We start from the raw sequence: 19,589 nt of genomic DNA, 5'->3' as shown, positions 1-19,589 counted from the left end.
CGCTTCAACAAAAATGTAATCATAATCCTCACGAGGGATGACCGATTGCGAGGCTGGAGCTAAAGCGGCCATGTTGTGACAGATGTCAAAAAATGCGGGTGGTATTTATAGAAACAACAAAATATCTGTGGATTTTGGTCGACATGACTTCGGTAAGATTCAGGCGAGCAGCTGCATGGCACGCGGGGTGAAAGGTCACTGGTTGGTACAGCAACAGCAAACGTGGGACAAGAGAATCAAAAGTTCTACCCAGTGGTCCGCATGTCCTTATAAAGACACAGCAGAGGAGAGTGCGCACTGGGGACCTCGCAAAGAGCAATAACATGCGAGGGTTCAATCCATCCGTCATACTGGAGATGAAGGGGCACGACGGCTACACCAAAAACACAGTGAAAAACAATTTCCTCGGAACGTTCCACTTTATTCTCGATCATACATTCTAGAAATAGTTATTCTGATGATATTGCCACTTTTTACCACTTTATTCTCATTATCTTGCAACTTTTTTCCCTTTTTTTTTTTACAAATGTATTCTCATAAAAAAAGTTATTCTTTTTTTTTTTGTAAATTACAAAAACCAGCACAAAAAGGGTCGTCTCAATATATGACCATTTTTTTCTTCTTAGTACACAGCTGTGTATAGGGATATTGAGACTTTTTTTAATGATTTTTCCTCTCATAAGACCTTTCATTATCCATCCAAATATTTTCTGTAGTGCTTATCCTCACTAGTATCGCGGGCGACGGTGGAAGTGGGGTGGTGGGTTGTTTTACAAACTCCATACAGGCGAAGTTGGATTTGAACCCTGGTCCTCAGATCTGGGAGGCGGATGTGCTAACGTGCCCCCCTAATGTAAAAGTGAGATTTTTTTTTTCCCCCTTTTATTACAACTCTATTCCTGCATGTCCAACTGCACACTCTTATAGTAAAAATGTATTTTCAAAACAATTGTGAGCTGTTTCTTGACTAGCTCTGGCTTTATTCTCAAAGATTATTTTTAGATGTAATATTGTGAATTTATTTTGTAACAATGTTGACAAAGATGACTCAGCATTGTAGACTATTAACACTTTATTCTTCTAAAATTACAACATTTTCCTTATTATTTCAGTTTTCTTTTTTGCTTCTTTTTTGTCCTTAAAAAATTTAGTTCCTTCTCATCTCTGAAAATATTGTTTTTTGTCATATCATAAATTTATTCTCTATTTCAACCAGTTTCCTTGAAAAATATGACGTTATCCTAGTAATACTGCCTTTTATTACTTTATTCTTTTCATATTCAGACTTCGTTATTAGTTTTATTACTTCACCTACCAAATGTATCCACATTTAAGTTGGATTTTTATTTTTTATAATATGATGGCTATATTGTCATATCAGTTTTTTAACTGATATTTGGAAATGATTGTTGTACATTTTGTTTCTCATCTCTGAAAATATAGTTTTTTTTTGTCACATCATAAATGTATTTCTATTTCAACCGGTTTCCTTGTAAAAATATGATGTTGTTATTAGTTTTATTACTTCACCTAACAATTGTATCCTCATTTAATTTGGATTTTTATTTTTACAATATGATGGCTATATTGTCGTATCTGTTTTTTTAATTGATATTGGGAAATTATTGTTGTACGGTTTTTATTATTTTGCCCCTAGAATGCCCATTTTTTTCATCCATCCATGCATCCATTTTCTTTGCCGCTTATCCTCACGAAGGTCACGGGGCGTGCCGGAGCCTATCCCAGCCGTCAATGGGCAGGAGGCGGGGTACACCCTGAACTGGTTGCCAGCCAATTGCAGGGCACATAGAGACAAACAGCAGTCGCACTCACAATCACACCTAGGGGCAATTTAGAGTGTCATATTAATGTTGCATGATTTTGGGAAGTGGGGGGAAACCGGAGTGCCCACCAGGAGGAAACCCACACAGGCACGGGGAGAACATGCAAACTCCACACAGGCGGGGTTGGGATCGAACCCTGGTCCTCAGAACTGTGAGGCTAATGCTTTTACCAGCTGCTCCACCATGCCGCCCTCCATTTTTTTCATTTCTGTAAAATTAGACTTTGAAATTTCATTATAACTTTTGCTTTAATATGATTAGAAATGTATTTTTTTCCTCTCCTAATATTATGACTTAGTTCCCATATAGTTAGAGTTTTGTTCATAATAGTGTTTATTCTTGTAGCATTTCAGTTCTTTCTTGCAACGTTATGACTTGAATCTTACAATTTCTTTTCAACTTGATCCTTACGATGACTAATTTATTCACATAATTGTAACATTGTAGTCTTGTAGTGGCGGCACGGTGAAGCAGCTGGAAAAGCGTTGGCCTCACAGTTCAGAGGACCTGGGTTCGATCCCAGCCCCGCCTGTGTTGAGTTTGCATGTTCTCCCCGTGCCTGAGTGGGGTTTTTTTCTGGGCACTCCGGTTTCCTCCCACATCCCAAAAACATCCAACATTAATTGGACACTCTAAATTGCCCCTAGGTGGGATTGTGAGTGCGAATGGTTGTTTGTCTCTATGTGCCCTGCGATTGGATGGCGACGAGTTCAGGGTGTACCCCGCCTCCTGCCCTTTGACAGCTGGGATAGGCGCCAGCACTCCCCGCGACCCTCGTCAGGATAACCGGCAAAGAAAATGGATGGATGGATGGATGGATGGATGGATAGTCTTGTAGTATTTTCATTCCTTTCACTCTTTTCTAGTTGTGCGTATAGCGATAAACAAAAACACGCTTTGGAATAAAGAATCTTGACGTGGACAAAAAGACCCTGCACGAAGGTCAAAATTTTCCGTGCTAACCTTGACGGAAAGAACTCGCGCGGTGCCGTGACCAAACAACAAGACCCAAACAAGCACCGATGCTTCACTGTGACTTTAAAAGGCATAAGAACACACTTAAGCGAGTCCGTCGGTCAGAGACAGTAGATGACTGCTGGCGTAGGACAAATGATTACACTTGGATGAAACTGAGCTTTTCAAGTCAAAAACAAACAAACAACAAAAATAATCACTCACCCCTTCTCTGAGGCCATCTTGGGTTTGTTCATTTTCGTCACCTCAACGTGGCATGTCGTCTGCAAGAGAATTCAACACTGAACGCATGCGGTATCGTGCACAGTTGGTCAATACGGGAGCACTCGGAAGGCGAGATAAGGAGCCATCAACCCTTTTAGGAGGTCATCAATAGTGTGTAATAATGTGTCTTAAGTACTGTCTATTATGCGTTTATTTTGTGAACAATGTGCCACTACACGGCAACATAAAGCAGTGTTGCTACGTAACGAGGACCGAAATGGGTCACGGGTCAATTTTTATTGACAATTGTCAACTGTTTTAATCCATTTTATTCATTCAACCAGGCACATCATTTCTTGGCAAAGGGCCACGTTCTCATAAATTGGGACATGCTCTGTGTTACATATCTTATAACATTGGGGTGCACAGTGTATGCGGTACGTGCGGTAGGAAGCTTGAATTTGGCACCACGGAGAAGCGGTACAAAATGGATGGCTGGATGGATGGATGGATGCATGGAATAAATTTGGAATCAACCGAATAATTAAGATATCGCTTGGTGATGACATCATTGTATCAACCCAAGGAACTACTAATATCATGTGAGGAATCACTAACATTGTAATTAGTGTACTTTCCAACCATCCATCCATTTTCTGAGCCGCTTATCCTTACAAGGGTGGCGGGGAGTGCTGCAGCCTATCCCGGCTGTCAACCTAACTGGTTGCTAGCCAATCGCAGGGCACATAGAGACAAACAGCTGCACTCACAATCACACCTAGGGGCAATTTAGTGTGTCCAATTAATGTTGCATTTTTTTGGGATGTGGGGGAAACCGGAGTGCCCGGAGAAAACCCACGCAGACACGGGGAGAACATGCAATCCCCACGTAGGTGGGGCCGGAATCGAACCCAGGTCCTCGGAACTGTGAGGCCAACGCTTTTACCAGCTGAGTCACCGTGCCGCCTAGTGTACTTTCCATCAGATCAAATTTATAGCAGCAACTTGATATGAGTTTAATTCATTCTGGGACCATTCTCATAATTGAAATGAATGAAAATGACATTAATCCATTCCAGTACCCCCCCACCCCAAAAAAAAAAAAAAAAAAAAATCAACTAACATTTTGGTAATGCGATTTGAATAAGGTAGACTGCAATCTATAATGTCATGTCACGTCATTATCCAAGCCGCTTGTCCTCACAAGGGTTGCGGGAAAGCTGGAGCACATCCCAGCAAGCTTCGGGCGAAAGGCGGACTACACCCTGAACTCGTCGCCAGTCAGTTGCAGGGCAGATACTGCCACCATCACTGAGTGGGAATCAATCCCACGCTGCCCGCACCAAAGGCAGGCGTGTGTACCACTACATCATCAGTGACTCCTCTCAATCTATAATATTGTATTTTAAAACAAACATATTGTGATAATGCAACTGAAAAGAAGGTAAAGAATGAAATGCGCAACGTGATTCATTCATTAGAATAAAATATTGTACACCTATCAGTATTGTTATGTTGTCGGTGTACATGTGTTACTGCACCATTCGTACTCAAATAACCATAACGCCGCCCCTAAAATGCTATCCGATGAATGCAGTTATGTGATGCGTAATTCTCAGTTTTACGAGTAGATTTGGCGGCAAATTCCAAGTCTGAACTGCTGCTCGTTACGAACAGAGCTGAGTTGAATTCACTAACAGCACACAGCCACCCGTATGTCAAAAACTTCCCCTGAAGTCAAAGCAAAAGAAAACTGGATGTTTCGACAGATTGTATCTCGAGAAGCTCGCTTGTCAGCTCACTCGTATCAGTGGTCAATTTTCTCATCAAAACAGAACGAAAAGGAAATTATTCATTTCTAAATATATTTTAGTCAATTTCGGTCACTCCGGGAGGCAAAAAAAAAATCATTTTGATGGAGGTTTTTGGGTGACAAAGTGTGACATAGCAAATGTAGAACAACACACACATACTTGATTACTTTGAGGCAAATATTATCAGCTTGTGGTCACATGTAAAATGAGGAACCTGTCAGGCAAGGAATGGGGATGGGCACTTACTTTTTATTATGACTATTGTTGGACATTAATAACACTGTGTGTGTTCGTTATTTGGGGAGAGTTTCGAATTGATTAAAAAAATTGTAGCCGTCCCCACCCGTTATAATTGCTTAACACGCTAGCATGCTGCGACCACGGTACTTGACAGCCATTGTGAACTGAAAGATGACAGGAAGCCTTCCTCGTATACGACCGCTTTTTTTTTTTTTTTTTTAATAATAAATCCACCCAGGAAAAGCAAAGTGGCACAACGACGGAGACGGAACATGAAGCCGAGCTGCCATTGTTGTCCGGAAAGCCGTAAGAAATGCCCGATGAGGCGAAAAGAGTTAGCGGGCCGAGGCCGCTGCACCTGCCCCCGGGGTACGACTCACTCACGGAGCTAACGCCGGACTGCGCTCACAATAATGCCGATTTTCAGAACGCCTCCCGGGCACGGTGACAATGCGTTTCGTCCGGGCGACGTCGTAAGAGGATGAGCACGACTTACCTGCGACGCACGGAACGGCTGTCCTCTCGAGATAACTGCGACAGCCGAAGGGTGTGTATGTTGCTCGCCTGGCTGGCTGGCTGGCTGGCTGAAACGCCCTGGTGATGTTGTGATGAGGGGGCAGCCCCCCGACCGTCAGAGAGAGCGAGGCTTGTCAAAGTCGGCGAGTCACGCGACTGTTCCACTCTCGCTGCGGTTTTACGTGCACAAATGCCTTTGATACAGCCCGCGCGCCATGGTCGTCACCAAATGCAACAGTAATGGGATAATATTCAACACTGGGGGCTGTGAATCGCGAGCGGAAACTGTTTTCCAGGGACGAGGTTTTTTTTTTAAGCGGGATGGAAAGAACTACAAATCCCATCTTCGTGCTTTTTGTGGGTGACGTCATATCAGCGCGCCCAAACTGCAGATCCAGGGTGAAATCGTTCTACTTTTAGAGAAAGCTACATGGCTAATCCAAAAAAATAAGGTACAGATCCGCTTTCTGTCAAAACATTACCCAATTTCATTGTCAAAATTCAATTCGTCAGATGTTGTCGGGTTAAAACAATGAATGCTAAGACGTGATCTGGAGAAAATGGCTATTTAGCATTCTTGCCGCTAGCTTATTCGGGACCTTTATATTACAGAACCTTGCTTTAATGTATTTTTTTTTCGTAATTTCTATATCTCTCGAGTCATTTGCTTACGTGCCTTTTACTCTCTTTTCCGTTGCCTATTGTAGCAGTAGATACGTTTTTTTGTGAACTGTCACTGTTGACTTAGTTTTATTAACATAAAATGTATGTTAATAGCGGTGTAATGATTGTCCGAATCCCAGTGATAGCAATTGACTGTCTTCTTACCTAAATCGGGTACGGCATGTCTGTTCTGAAACCTTCACTGGAACTCGTAATCCAGTTTTAAACCCTAACTTTGTCTTCTAAACATCATTTTAATATCGAACTATTTTTTTAAACCTTAAGCCAGTTTTCATATCATTTTTTAAAACCCTAACTTTATCTGCAAACCCTAATTTGAAAATCTAATCCAGGCTTGAAATCCTAACCTACACTTGTAATCGTAATTTGTATCCCTTAAACATCAAACTCTATTTTGAAAGCCTCTCTTGAAAACCTCCTTTGTCTTCAAAGCCAATCCAACACTTGTTTGAAAGCAAGAGTTTGTTGATTTAATCGCTTATTTACTTCTTAAATGTATAATGCCCGATCGAGCCAGTGTCTGTGAGGACACCATTATCTCAGACCCTGGTCTTCACACCCTAATTTGAAACGACAGTTCTTGGTTGAAACCCTGTTTTGAAACGCTGACCTTAAGCCTCTTTTTAAAATGTTTCCACTCTTATCAAACTCAAATCTAGGGTTTAAAGTATAATTTAAAACCCTAACATCGTCTTCAAAAGGTAGTTTAAAATCCTAACCCTCGTTTAAAACCCTGACAAAGTTTGAAATCTCATTTTTGCTCATTTGTGATCTTTACCTTTCTCTCTCTTTATTGCTTATTATAGTCATACAGATTATTTTGTTGTGAGCTCTCACTATTTCTTTTTTAATCTGAAATGAATTGATGTTCTAAAAGGATTTCAAAAATAGTCAAATGGTCCCCTGAATCCACATTAGAATAATTGACAGTAACTGTAATTGTTATCCTAGTCCAGCTCGACTTTTTGTAATGCAGTACAAAAAAATAAATGTTCTTCTGAATCTCGTGTAGTGTCGACTGTAACTGTAATTGTTATCCTAATTCGTTTTGACATGCTTTAGGCCTCCAAACATGTAAGTGTGATGAGCGTTCTCCCCTTTTGCAGCCAAGCGTGCAATTGAAGCCATTTTAGACCCGCTCGCCGCCCCCTGCGCAAAACGTGTTTTTGTCTGATGCCAGAGCTGCATCCAGATATGTTGGAAAATTACTAAGAAACTTTTCTACTTTGGTCTTCTTTGTGTGAATGTGTAGTTGTCACCATGGTGATGAAGTCGTCGGTGGAGGAGGATGATGCCGGCTGGGGTCTGGGCATCCCGGAGAAGATGAACAATGCCAACTGGGTGGATATCACCCATGATTTCAAGAGTTCTTGTAAAGGTACCTAAAAAGAACAGACATTATATAGACCCGTTTCCTCCTTTTCTCATGTTTGCCATTATTTTAAATGCAGAATTGAGCCTTGGGGAGTTGCTTCACGACAAGCTGTGAGTATGGAAAGAGCAGAACAGTCCAACTCACTAAATACAGTCGTCCATTCATAGCACAAAAGAAAAATATCTGTGGGGGTGGTGACAGGTTCGGCTTGTTTGAAGCAATGTCGGCCATTGAGATGATGGATCCCAAGATGGATGCCGGGATGATCGGGAACCAAGTCAACAGAAAAGTGCTCAACTTTGAACAAGCCATCAAGGTACAGCAATTCCCTCACTCAATGTATGTTAGCACAGTGCATTCTATGCACTAACTCAATTTCCGTAATTTCTCGAGTATAATGCGTCCTGAAGTATAACGCGCACCCCAAAGTTGACCCCCCTCCCAAAAAAAAAAAAAAAAAAAATCGGCAAAACCCTTCTACCAATGTACAATGTGCACCACCAATTTTCTGCTATCCATATGCTCAAAATATTAGGAATGATCTGTATTTATATTTTGTTAGGTATTGTTTTTCAAAAACTTTACAACAATCATTAATAATAATCATTGTGCACGTGCTGATGTAGCGGTAATATATAACTCAGTACAGGCCACAGGACACGCTCGTCCTGGTCCCTGTAATTGTCAGAACAGAATCCCTCTAAAATAAAATCCTCAGTGATGGCATAACATTTTATTAATACTGTTGATAACACATACAACAGTCTTAAATAAAATAACTATTTCACACTGTTTAACTTAAACCTTTTTTTGCATTAAATATTTGTGCATAAATTTTGCGCATAGTGCAGTTTAGTCACTACATTACACATCCTTGGCCAAGACTTGAAAATTATTATGTACTCATTACGCCCTTACTTCGTAGTTTGAGCTCACGTTGTTTTGATAACGACCTGAAGCCGTTGAGCTCTCATTGTTTTTGTCTGCGGGGTTGCTCGCATCAGCGATGAACCATTTCTTTTAAAAGCAGCTGCACAACTAGTCGTTGTAGTCGACATTTTTTGTCTTAGTTTAAGTTAAAACAAACTCGGTCGTTTCTGATCTGTGGTGCAGTCGCAACAAATATGCTACGCTAACGATCGTAAAATGTGAAGCTCCACTGAGGAGGTAAGAGAGCTCAGGTTGGGGGCACACATTATCGTAGTGTATATAAATGTGTAACATAAGACATCGACTATCATAACCCAAATGCATATGTATACCTTTTTTTAACCACTATGTACCTTTATACAACGATACAATGTGATTGTATTTTTTTTTATTTTTCATCCATACCTAAATATAATGCACTCTTAAATTTTTGAGAAATTACAGTAAATGAGCTCCAAAGCACACTTCAAATGCTAATTTGAAACCCCAATTCCTCGTTTGAAAACCCAAATCTGAATCCCCGATCAATTGCCTTGGAGCGGGACAGTATGACTTGTCTGATGTGTGGCGGTCAGTCATCTTTGTCCTTAACTAACGCTAAATGTTCCTCATTTCATTCCCTTGTAGGAGAACGCCATCAAGGTGAAAGATCTGAGCCTTCCTGAACTTATCGGAATCATGGACACGTGCTTCTGCTGTTTGGTGAGTCTCACGGTGCATTCCAGAATCTCTCGCAAATCTGATCGTGCTATTGTCATGTAATGTATTCAGATCACGTGGCTAGAGGGCCACTCCCTGGCTCAGACGGTCTTCACCTGCCTGTACGTCCACAACCCGGACCTGATCGAGGAGCCCGCCCTGAAGGCCTTCGCCCTGGGCATCCTCAAGATTTGTGACATCGCGCGGGAGAAAGTCAACAAGGCAGCCGTGTTCGAGGAGGTGGGCCCCCGGCTTCCAGTCTCGATGGGGGTGTCGGGAACGCATACCAAAAACCAGAGGGTGACATCTGCCGTATTTTTGCGCAGGAGGACTTCCAGGCCATGACGTACGGCTTCAGGATGGCCAACAACGTCACAGACCTGCGAGTGACGGGTACGGCGCTTTATCGTGTTCCTATTTTCTATTGTCTCATCAAAGAAGATTTAAAAAAAGTACAAAGCTCAACACTGATGTCAGCGCTCTGTCTCCCAGGTATGCTGAAAGATGTGGAGGACGAGTTACAGAGGAAAGTCAAGGTAACGTCACAGTTTGCGTTTTGTCTTGTGCCTCCTTTGGTGGGGGGATTAAAAAAAAAAAAAAAAAAAAACACCACCAATGTTTTATTTGTGTACCTCTTACAGAGCACACGCAGTCGTCAGGGCGAGCAGCGAGACCCAGAGGTGGAGCTGGAGGTGATTGATTTGTCTTTGTCAAATATTTAAAAACTTGCAGAGTAACATTGAGAGAGTTAAACGTGTCTTTCTGGGTACTGGTGAGTGGAGGCTCCCCAGAAGGAGCAAGGTCAGCTGGGGTTTTCTAAGAAAGAATAGTGGAGCATTCATTACTAATTTATTATCTTCCACGTAAAGCACATTGCGTTACCTTGTGTATGAAATCTGGTACACAAATGAATTTGCTTTGCTTCTAGAAATTAATCGACATTTCACCTCCATTTTCTCCACAGTCAGGAAATATTTGGTGTGATTCATTAAGATTGCTTGCAAAGTGAAATCAGATCTTTTTCTCCAACTTGTCATTTCTTGTTTTTTAGTGCTGTTCTTGTCCCTGATTTGCCATTGGTTCCTGTACATGACTTGGTGTTCCTTAGCCTTGGTCTTCCTGTGTTTGACTTGGGACTTATTTTCTTTGCTGCGCCGTACCTGTTCCTGACATGCAGCTCCTGTATTTTACTTCCCATTTGCTATTCCTGCCCTGACTTACTCTTCCTGTCACCGACTTGCTCTTGACACCCTGTTTCTGTTTTGTGTTCCTGTCCCTGACTTACTGTTCCTGTATTGCTGTTCTTGTTTTCGATGTGCTGTTCAGCTTCCTGACTTGCTGTCCCTGTCACTGACTTTCCAGATAAGTCACTTATCGTTCCTTTTCCTGACTTCCAGGTTACTGTCCTGACATTGTGTTCTTGTCTCTTACTTATTGCTCATATTGTTATTGTTCATTCATGTCAATGGCTTGCTGTTCTTCTTCCTCACTTCCTCTTCCTGACTTGTACTCCTGTCCCTGACTGGGCATTCCTTTAACAGTTCCTGTTCATAACTTACTGTTTTTGTTTCTGACTTAATGTTCCTGTCATTGACTTGCCATTCCTTTGAACTAACGGATCCTGTTACTCACGTACTGTTCCCATCTCCAACTTAACGTTCCTGTTCCTGTCATTGACTTCATGTTTCTTCGACTTTTGGTTCCTGTTCTTAACTTGTGGTTCATGTCTTTTTTAACTTATTTGTGTTCCTGACCCTGACTTTCCATGCCTTCAACTAGCTGTTCCTGCTTTGCCGTTCCTATTGCGTGACTTTCAGGTTTCTGACTTGTTGTTCTTGCCAGTGACTTTCCATTCTGGTCACTAACTTAGCGTAATTTCCGGCCTACAAACCGCGCCTTTTTTTCCACACGCTTTCAACCCTGCGGTTTATGCGGCTAACTTGTGCATTTTTTTCTAACGGCCAAAAGGGGGGCACTCGAGCAGAAAAGGTAAGAATGAGACCGGTGGAATATATGTGCCGAGGAAGTGACTTTCACCGGTACTGTTAACGCTGCGCTAGCATGTTGCTCCTGTGTTACTGGCGTGTCTCAGTGATATTTACTGGTAAGTTTTATTTTAACCGGCCCTGTTAGTGTTAGTACTAGCGTTTCACTTTTTGTTCCTGTACCTGTCTTGAGTTCCTGTTCCTGCCTCGTCATTCTTTCGATTTCCTGTTCCTGTGTGGCTGTGGCCTAAACTGCTTTTCCCGCATGTGTGTTGTTTCCAGCACCAGCAATACTTGGCACTGTTCAACCGCATCAAGTTCACACGTCTTCTCCTGACTGCACTGATGGCCTTCACCAAGAAAGAGGTAACGCAACTCACCTCCACTCCAGCAACACACAAAGTGACAAGACTCGTTTTGTTTGCGTCGCGTGTCAGACCAGCTCGGTGGGGGAGGCCCAGAAGCTTGTTGCCCAGGCAGCAGACCTCCTGTCGGCCATTCATTCTAGCGTGCAGCATGGCATCCAGTCACAGAATGACACCACCAAAGGAGGTTAAGAACCACAAGGTCGCCAATATGTATTTTCAATCCGAACGAGTTTCTTAAATGGCTTTTTACTCTCGACGGCAGATCACCCAATCATGATGGGCTTCGAGCCACTGGTCAACCAGCGCTTGCTGCCCCCGACCTTCCCGCGCTACGCCAAGATCATCAAGAGGGACGACATGGTGGCCTACTTCGGCAAGCTCATCGAGCGCATCAAAACCGTGTGTGACGTCATCAACACCACCAACCTGCACGGCATTCTGGTAACAGCCGACGATTGTGTTTAATGACTCGAATGCTGCATCTAATGACCAATACCAGAGTGGGCTCGGATAAACAAACACTTCAACCCAGTCCGCTGCCAGGGCATAAAACCTTTCCTTCCTTGGCATTTTTCCTCTACATGTGTCCAGGTCTTCACCTCAGTTAGCTTTCCTTAGTTTCATGGAAAGGTTAGGAAAGGAAACAGTGTTAAGTCTGTAGCTGGGGTGCCAAGACTTTTTTTTACCCCAAGATCTACTTTTCAAGAAGCCAGCCTCTCGCGATTGACTGGAGGTTTTTTTTTTTTTTTAATTTTTTTTTTTTTTAAGAATGACCAATGTTGAAATAGAATGACCAAGTCACAAAGATCTACCCACTATGAGAATGCAAAATATATTTATTTTAAAGTATATTGAAGATTCTTTGTGTAAATGTGTGTTTGTGTGTCCTGCATTGGTTTCATATTACGCCATCTTGCGTGTCATACAGGTCAGAGAACACAGGTGATAGGTGAAGTGTGAAGTTTTTTTTCTATTATTAATTTATCTGATTGGTCTAAGGACTATGGTGACGTCATTGGAAACCCATCCATATTGCACAACACAACGTAACTATGAACATTTTTTGTAACTGTCTGAGTTCACGCTGACGATCACTAAACACTAACACGAATGAAAATGCACACTTGTGATGCGTCACTCACGTGCTGGTTCACTTTTCTCATTCTCAGCTCGCTTTTTGGCGGAATGTCGGCGTCGTACTTGCCGTGAACAGTTCGAAAATGCCACTCCCCGTTTCACTCCGCTGGCAGATGAGGCAAACGCAGTTTGAAAATGACATTGGGGGGGGGGGAGTCCGCCTCCCATTCCGTAAGAAAGCATCCATACTCATATTTGATAAGATTTCTTTACTTTAAGAAAAAAGCGGGGGAACTCGCTGACTAGCGTGTTTTCCTGTACTGTGTCATTGTTTGCACATCCGCAGTGAGCTAAATGTCAGAAAAATACGGCTGAAGTCTTTTTTTTTTTTGTGTGTGTTTTTTTTTTTTGGACACCGTCAACCATGACTGCCAATTGCGATCGACGCATTGAGCAGCCCTGGTCTACAGTGAGCCCTTTACAGTGTTTAGTGGAAAGATTTTTAACGAATAATGACAATCGGCGTCATGTCACTCGCGTGTTCATGTTAACTTCACGTTTTGTTCCAACAGGACTTCTTCTGCGAGTTCAGCGAGCAGTCTCCGTGCGTCTTGTCCCGATCTTTACTTCAGGTGAGCTCACGCTCGTCACGCTCGTCACGCTCAAGCCTCTCCGAGCGGCCAACGAAAGCTGTTGTCGTTGCCCGTTGCAGACGACCTTCCTGATCGACAACAAGAAAGTCTTCGGCACTCATTTGATGCAGGACATGATCAAAGACGCCCTCAGATCCTTTGTCAGCCCCCCCGTCCTCTCATACAAGTAAGTCGAGAAAACACTGTATATTTTTTTTTATGCCGAAATACGCTTAATAATCACTGGTGACTTTGCATTAGCAGCAAGGACATCAAGAAGCTCGGGTGCTTTTTTCCTTCTTTCCAGTATATACGTTTTGTAATGAATAGAGAGTTTCATTTCAGAATTAGCTTGTATAAAGACGTAACTTAATGCATACAGTGATCTTTTTTTTTGTCATAAATTGGTAGTACGTCTTCTCTGACTTCTTGTTCCTGCGTTGCTGTTACTGTTCCAGAATTGCGATTTCACCAGGATAAATAGTGCAAATATCTGTGTGTGCGCGCAGGTGCTGTCTGTTCAACAACCACCAGGCCAAGGACTACATCGACTCATTCGTCACACACTGCTCAAGGGTTAGCTCACCTATTCCTCACGCTTGCGGCCGAATCGCCGTATGCCCTTCGTTGACCTCACTCGCGCTCTCCCGTCTTGTGGTCGTCTTGCTCGTCCTCCGTCCCACAGCCGTTCTGCAGTCTGGTCCAGATCCACGGACACAACAGAGCACGGCAGCGGGACAAGCTGGGTCATATTCTGGAAGAGTTTGCTACCTTGCAGGATGAGGTCAGGGAATGTAAAACCAAAATAGACCTCTCATCAATGCAGGCTGTCCCCAAAAAAATTATACACACTTTAAATAATTGTAAACTTGATGTTTATTATTTAAAGTGTGTATACATTTTTTTGGGGACATCCTCTACAACAACTAACATCTGTTCCGAGAATTTTTTTTTTCTCATAGAGAAAATAAGTATTTGAACACACCGCTACATTGCATTTTCTCCCACTTAGAAATCATGGAGGGGTCTGAAATTTTCATTATATGTGCATGTCCACCGTGAGAGAGACAATCTAAAAAAAAAATCCAGAAATCACAATGCATGATTGTTTTGAGAAAACCAATGTTAATATTTGGTACAGTAGCCTTTGTTTGCAATTACAGAGGTCAAACGTTTCCTGTAGTTCTTCACCAGGGTTGCACACACTGCAGGAGTGATTTTGGCCCACTCCTCCAAACAGATCTTCTCTAGATCAGACAGCTTTCTGGGCTGCCGCTGAGACACACCGAGTTTCAGCTCCCTCCAAAGATTTTCTATTGGATTTGGGGCTGGAGACTGGCTTGGCCACGCCACAACCTTGATTTTCTTCTTACGGAGCCACTCCTTGGTTTTCCCTGATTGTGTGCTTGGGGTCATTGTCATGTTGAAAGACCCAGCCATGACCTATCTTCAATGCTCTGACTGAGGGAAAGAGGTCGTTCCCCAAAATCTTACAATACACGGCCGGGGTCATCCTCTCCTTAAATACAGTCCAGTCGTCCTGTCCCATGCGCAGAAAAGCAACCCCATGATGGTACCACCCCCATGCTTCACAGTTGGGATGGTGTTCTTGGGATGGAACTCATCATTCGTCTTCCTCCAAACACGGTTAGTGGAATGATGACCAAAAAGTTCCATTTTGGTCTCATCTGACCACAAAACTTTCTCCCATGACTCCTCTCTATCACCCAAATGGTGATTGGCAAACTTAAGACGGGCCTCGACATGTGCTGGTTTAAGCAGGCGAACCTTCCGTGCCGTGCAAGATTTCAAACCATGACATCTTATTGTATTACCAACAGTCACCTTGGAAACGGTGGTCCCAGCTCTTTTCAGTCCTGTCGTGTAGTCCTGGGCTGATTCCTCACTTTTCTCAGGATCACTGAGACCCCATGAGGTCCACGATCTTGCATGGGGCTCCACTCCCATTGAGATTGACCGTTATGTTTAGCTTCTTCCATTTTCTTCTGATTGCTCCAACAGTGGACCTTTTTTAAGCAAGCTGCTTGGCAATTTCTCCGTAGCCCTTTCCAGCCGTGTGGAGTCGTACAATTTTGTCTCTGGTGGCTTTGGACAGCTCTTTGGTCTGGGCCATGTGACAATTTTGAGTCTTACTGATTGTATGGGGGTGGACAGCACCTACGATGAAAATTTCAGAGCCCTCCATGACTTCTAAGTGGGAGAACTTGCAATATAGCAGGGTGTTCAAATACTTATTTTCTTCACTGTACATGGTTAAGTAATACAAGTACACTGATGGTTCGTTTGGTGCTCCACCATTGAAATATTGTCAAATATCGGGACGGCACTACACTCCAGTACGGTATTCACATATTCCCACTTGCCCCCGGCAGGCAGAGAAGGTGGACGCGGCCCTGCACAGCCTGCTGATCAAGTACGAGCCCCAACGACAGCACCTGGCCTGCCTGGGGACGTGGACTCTCTATCACAACCTGAGGATCATGATCCAGTACCTGCTCAGCGGCTTTGAGCTGGAGCTGTACAGCATGCACGAGTACTACTACGTCTACTGGTACGCCGCTCGAGCCGCGACCGTCGCGCTTCAAGCCAACTGACGAACACGTGGTCGCCGCGCAGGTATCTGTCGGAGTTCCTGTACGCGTGGCTGATGTCCACGCTGAGCAGAGCGGACGCGTCGCAGATGGCCGAGGAGAGGATCCTGGAGGAGCAGGTGAAGGGGCGCAGCAGCAAAAAGAGCAAGAAGAAGAAGAAAGGTACACAAAATGGGGGGCAGCAAGTAGTATTGGCATTGGGTAGGGACCGAGTCCCGGCACAAATCGCAAATCCTTGCGTGACTGAGCTGAACCCTAAACCTCCCAAAAAAAAAAAAAATGTTCATTTTCCGACGATCATGGAAAAAAAGGGTTGTTCAAATATTTAGAGTGGTTTGCTTCCGTTTGGATTGATTTTCTGTCCTCTGTAACAACTCGGGCACTCATCAAAACATAAATGTTGTGCGTCTGCCGTGTAAACAATCATGAACTCGTTTTAGACAAATAACTGTGTTCAGTATTTAAATCATGCAACACAAACAAATCGCCTTCACGAGGCTCATCAGTCGTAAGCAAATGTTCCTTTTCCAACAGAAAACGGCACAGTAAAAAATATCTTATAAACAGACTTCTTTACCACCAGAAATAAAGCATGCTAAGAATATAACATCTATGGAATGTCTAATATATTTTAGTACAGTGATGCCTCGGTTCTCGACCACAATCCATTCCAGAAAACGGTTTGAGAAGTGATTTGTTCAAAAACCAAAGCAATGTTACACATTACGATGAATGGAAAAAGAAATAATACGTTCCAAGCCAAAAAAAAATTAAGACTTTCTAAAGCATTTTTTAGCTTTTCCTGGTAATAAACTGCACAGTATAAATACATGTATAGTTTAAATACTTTCTATAGTAAAATAATTTCAGATATATATTTATTTTTTGCTTCAAATGTATGCTTTAGTAGTGGAATACGCTAGGCTGGGAGTGCATTGCCGTATTTGTAGCGACTCGGCTCCCAGCCTTGTAAACGTTTTCATTCACAAAAGTGCAGAATAACTTTAAGCAAGCAACTTGCTAACTAACACTCACTATTGGTACACGTCTGTGTACAAAGGCTGCGCTATACAAAATAACTAGTGTGCTGGTTGCGCCACGTGCGTTATGTCATTTCAGTTTTTTTTTCTGGGGGGCATTTGAATAGACAATAAAAAAATGTGCGGAGGGTGGGTCAGCTGCTTGCACCGCGCGCGTTATGTTATTTCCTGGTTTTGTAGGGGGCGTTCGAGTACCGATTTTCGTTTGAAAACCGATTTGTTCGAAAATGAGGACCTTTGAGAACAGTCTTGACTGTATGTGGTTACATGTACTAAGAATTGATTTTTTTAATTCATATTTATCATTGCAAATATTAGAATAATGCTTAATTGTGATACATCTTCATCCGTGTGTTTTATTTATGTAATGTATTTTTCCCCCTTAAAAAAAATGGAAATGACAAAAATGAATGTCGTGTGACTTTTTTTGTGCTTCCCCATTTGTGTGCAGTTCGTCCCCTGAGCAAAGAGATCACCATGAGTCAAGCCTACCAGAACATGTGCTGCGGCATGTACAAGGTAGCGTCGCACATCGCCGCCCTTCTAAGGACTCCGCTAAGCAAGCAAGTAACACATGTACGCCGTCTGGTCAGACCATGGTGGCGCTGGACATGGACGGCAAGGTGCGCAAGCCTCAGTTCGAGCTGGACAGCGAGCAGGTTCGCTACGAGCACCGCTTCGCGCCCTTCAACAGCGTGGTGGCGCCCCCGCCCGTACACTACATACAGTTCAAGGTGGGTGCTTTTTCTTGGGATATTAAGTCTGAACACAAGGTACGATCACTTCTAGAAGATTCGCAGGAAATCACAATGCCCCGTCACTCGTAAGATGGCCGTCTCCCTCCTCCTCCCCTTACAGGAAATGTCAGACCTGAAGAAGTACAATCCCGCTCCGGGTTCCGCCGACCTCTACCTGGCTGCCAGCAAACACTTTCAGCAGGCTAAGTTCATCCTGGAAAACATCCCCCTCCCCGGCCCGGACCCCGAGGTCTTTACATCATAAGAAAAGAAATTGGATCATTCAGTATAAGTACATGCACATTTATTGACAAATAGGCTGCAGTACTAACATGTTCATAAAGCATCAAGAATATTTTTATGTTTTTTGCACTCACCATTTGCTCAAATATCACTTTAGAGGATCAAAGATACCGGATTATCCATGCCTGTGTTGCCTTTTGCATTGTTAGCATTAAGCTAGCAGAATTTCATGAGACAAAAGTTGCACATTTTCTTAGACCTATTAAAAAAAAAAAAAAAAAAGTCCACTTTTGCTCATAACACAAAGCAAAAAAAAAAGTGATGCATATGATTTGGGTATTGTGGTCTATTTTGTGTATTTAATATTTGCACGGTGTGACCGCAGGTGAACGGTATCCTGAGAGTGGCCAAACCCAACTTTGTGGTGACCAAACTCCTGGCTGGAGGACACAAGAAGGAGACCATGGTATGGGTAACTTCAAATATTTTATACTTAACTACAGTCGTGCCTTGAGATATGACTTTCATTCATTCCTTTAACACGATGATTGGAAGTATCAACGAATTTTCCATTTGTCTCAAAAAGAAAAAATGTGTAGCTGTTTTAATGATTTATAATATACTTTGGTACCTCTACTTATGCAATTTGTTCCAGAAGTCGTTTTGTAACGTGATTTTTTTTCATAGGAAGCTTATGTACTGCACACCTTTGCCACATGGGGGGTGGGTAAAACAGGCATGAACATACTGTACTTGAGGCTCAGCTCTTTGGCTTCTCAGTACAGCAGTATTATTAGTCGTTCTTTGCAGAGGAAAAAAAATATATGGCTGTGAATAATAGTCTGTCTGTGTTGCAACACCGTTTGTGTCCTTAAGTCACTCGTATCTCAAGGCGCCACGTTTCTATTACTTGAATCCAGTTGTTTTTCATCACCAGGTCTTGCCAGAGTTTGACTTCACGGCTCACAAGTACTTCCCTGTGGTCAAGATCATGTGACACTACAGATCCAATCACTTGCTGTGATTCTGATACCCCCCCCCCACAACTGCGTGTGCGTGCGCAGTAAATGTAAATGGTGCGTGTTTGCGAGCATGTGATGCAACTGTAAATTGTGGAAATGTTTTTGTTTTGACTTGGAGTAAAACTTTAACTGTTATCAAAAAGTGTGCATTCCCAATGCTATTAAAAATACTTTTCTTTATCATTATTCAGAAGCTAGTTACATCTGTATGCAAGAAACTGCTGGCAATTTGAAATTTTGTGGGAAAAATGTTTCTGTAAAAGCATATTTTTTTGCCAAATACCATACTGTACATTTTTTCTGTACATTTTTTTTATTTCAGAAATAAAATTGTAAACGTGCTCAGCTAAAGTAGTCTGCTTTTAGTTTTCACTTTATTATAAAACAAAAAAAATACAAAACATTTGAATCAATCTAAACAGCAGTTCTTCAAATTATTGTTGTCTACATTTTATTCTCAAACTATATACAGTAAAGCCTCGGTTCTCTTGAGACATAATTGATTTGAAAATGTATTTAATACGATACTGACTACAGTATTACAATATTAATATAATTGGTTGAATAGATTGTGATATTAAAATATGAAACG

General features: G+C 42.5%; 2 protein-coding genes across 6 annotated transcripts in view; one reads left to right on the top strand and one right to left on the bottom strand.

Annotated features, from left to right (window-relative positions):
- Positions 1 to 5,906, bottom strand: part of agtpbp1 (ATP/GTP binding carboxypeptidase 1) — a 37,294-nt gene extending 31,388 nt beyond the window's left edge. For 2 of the 4 annotated variants that reach the window (XM_061816713.1, XM_061816716.1), the window contains exons 1-2: positions 5,574 to 5,906; positions 3,024 to 3,082 (exon numbers count right to left, since the gene is read on the bottom strand). In XM_061816713.1, the coding sequence (XP_061672697.1) occupies positions 3,024 to 3,055 (32 nt within the window). In that variant the 5' untranslated portion in view covers positions 3,056 to 3,082; positions 5,574 to 5,906. The remainder of the gene's footprint in view (positions 1 to 3,023; positions 3,083 to 5,573) is intronic. The other 2 variants (XM_061816715.1, XM_061816714.1) reach the window with 2 other exon arrangements.
- On the top strand, positions 5,476 to 19,538 carry naa35 (N-alpha-acetyltransferase 35, NatC auxiliary subunit). 2 transcript variants are annotated; one of them, XM_061816718.1, is made up of 23 exons: positions 5,476 to 5,624; positions 7,530 to 7,655; positions 7,729 to 7,762; positions 7,854 to 7,968; positions 9,210 to 9,284; positions 9,354 to 9,521; positions 9,608 to 9,674; positions 9,774 to 9,817; positions 9,923 to 9,973; positions 11,549 to 11,632; positions 11,704 to 11,818; positions 11,897 to 12,075; positions 13,284 to 13,343; positions 13,424 to 13,530; positions 13,853 to 13,919; positions 14,029 to 14,127; positions 15,737 to 15,915; positions 15,981 to 16,117; positions 17,447 to 17,514; positions 17,589 to 17,729; positions 17,854 to 17,982; positions 18,361 to 18,441; positions 18,913 to 19,538. In XM_061816718.1, exons 2-23 carry the CDS (start codon positions 7,538 to 7,540, stop codon positions 18,970 to 18,972), a joined length of 2,178 nt encoding a protein of 725 aa, XP_061672702.1. In that variant the 5' UTR covers positions 5,476 to 5,624; positions 7,530 to 7,537; the 3' UTR covers positions 18,973 to 19,538. The 2 variants fall into 2 exon arrangements, with proteins under 2 accessions (XP_061672702.1, XP_061672701.1); XM_061816717.1 differs by lacking the exon at positions 5,476 to 5,624 and adding an exon at positions 5,925 to 6,045.
- The last annotated feature ends 51 nt before the right edge of the window (positions 19,539 to 19,589 follow it).

The sequence above is a fragment of the Syngnathoides biaculeatus genome, chromosome 4 (genome assembly GCF_019802595.1).
Source record: "Syngnathoides biaculeatus isolate LvHL_M chromosome 4, ASM1980259v1, whole genome shotgun sequence".
NCBI classification, from domain to species: domain Eukaryota; kingdom Metazoa; phylum Chordata; class Actinopteri; order Syngnathiformes; family Syngnathidae; genus Syngnathoides; species Syngnathoides biaculeatus.
Note: the sequence above shows the minus strand (reverse complement) of the source record. Positions and strands in the feature narration are given on the sequence as shown.

What these genes read in the sequence shown, in the direction of transcription:
- naa35 (XM_061816718.1), top strand. Translation starts at nt 7,538, where the DNA reads ATGGTGATGAAGTCGTCGGTGGAGGAGGATGATGCCGGCTGGGGTCTG. An exon ending in TGGCCTTCACCAAGAAAGAG is followed by an intron (nt 11,633 to 11,703) that starts GTAACGCAACTC and finishes GTCGCGTGTCAG; the next exon opens with ACCAGCTCGGTGGGGGAGGC. An exon ending in TTGCTACCTTGCAGGATGAG is followed by an intron (nt 14,128 to 15,736) that starts GTCAGGGAATGT and finishes TGCCCCCGGCAG; the next exon opens with GCAGAGAAGGTGGACGCGGC.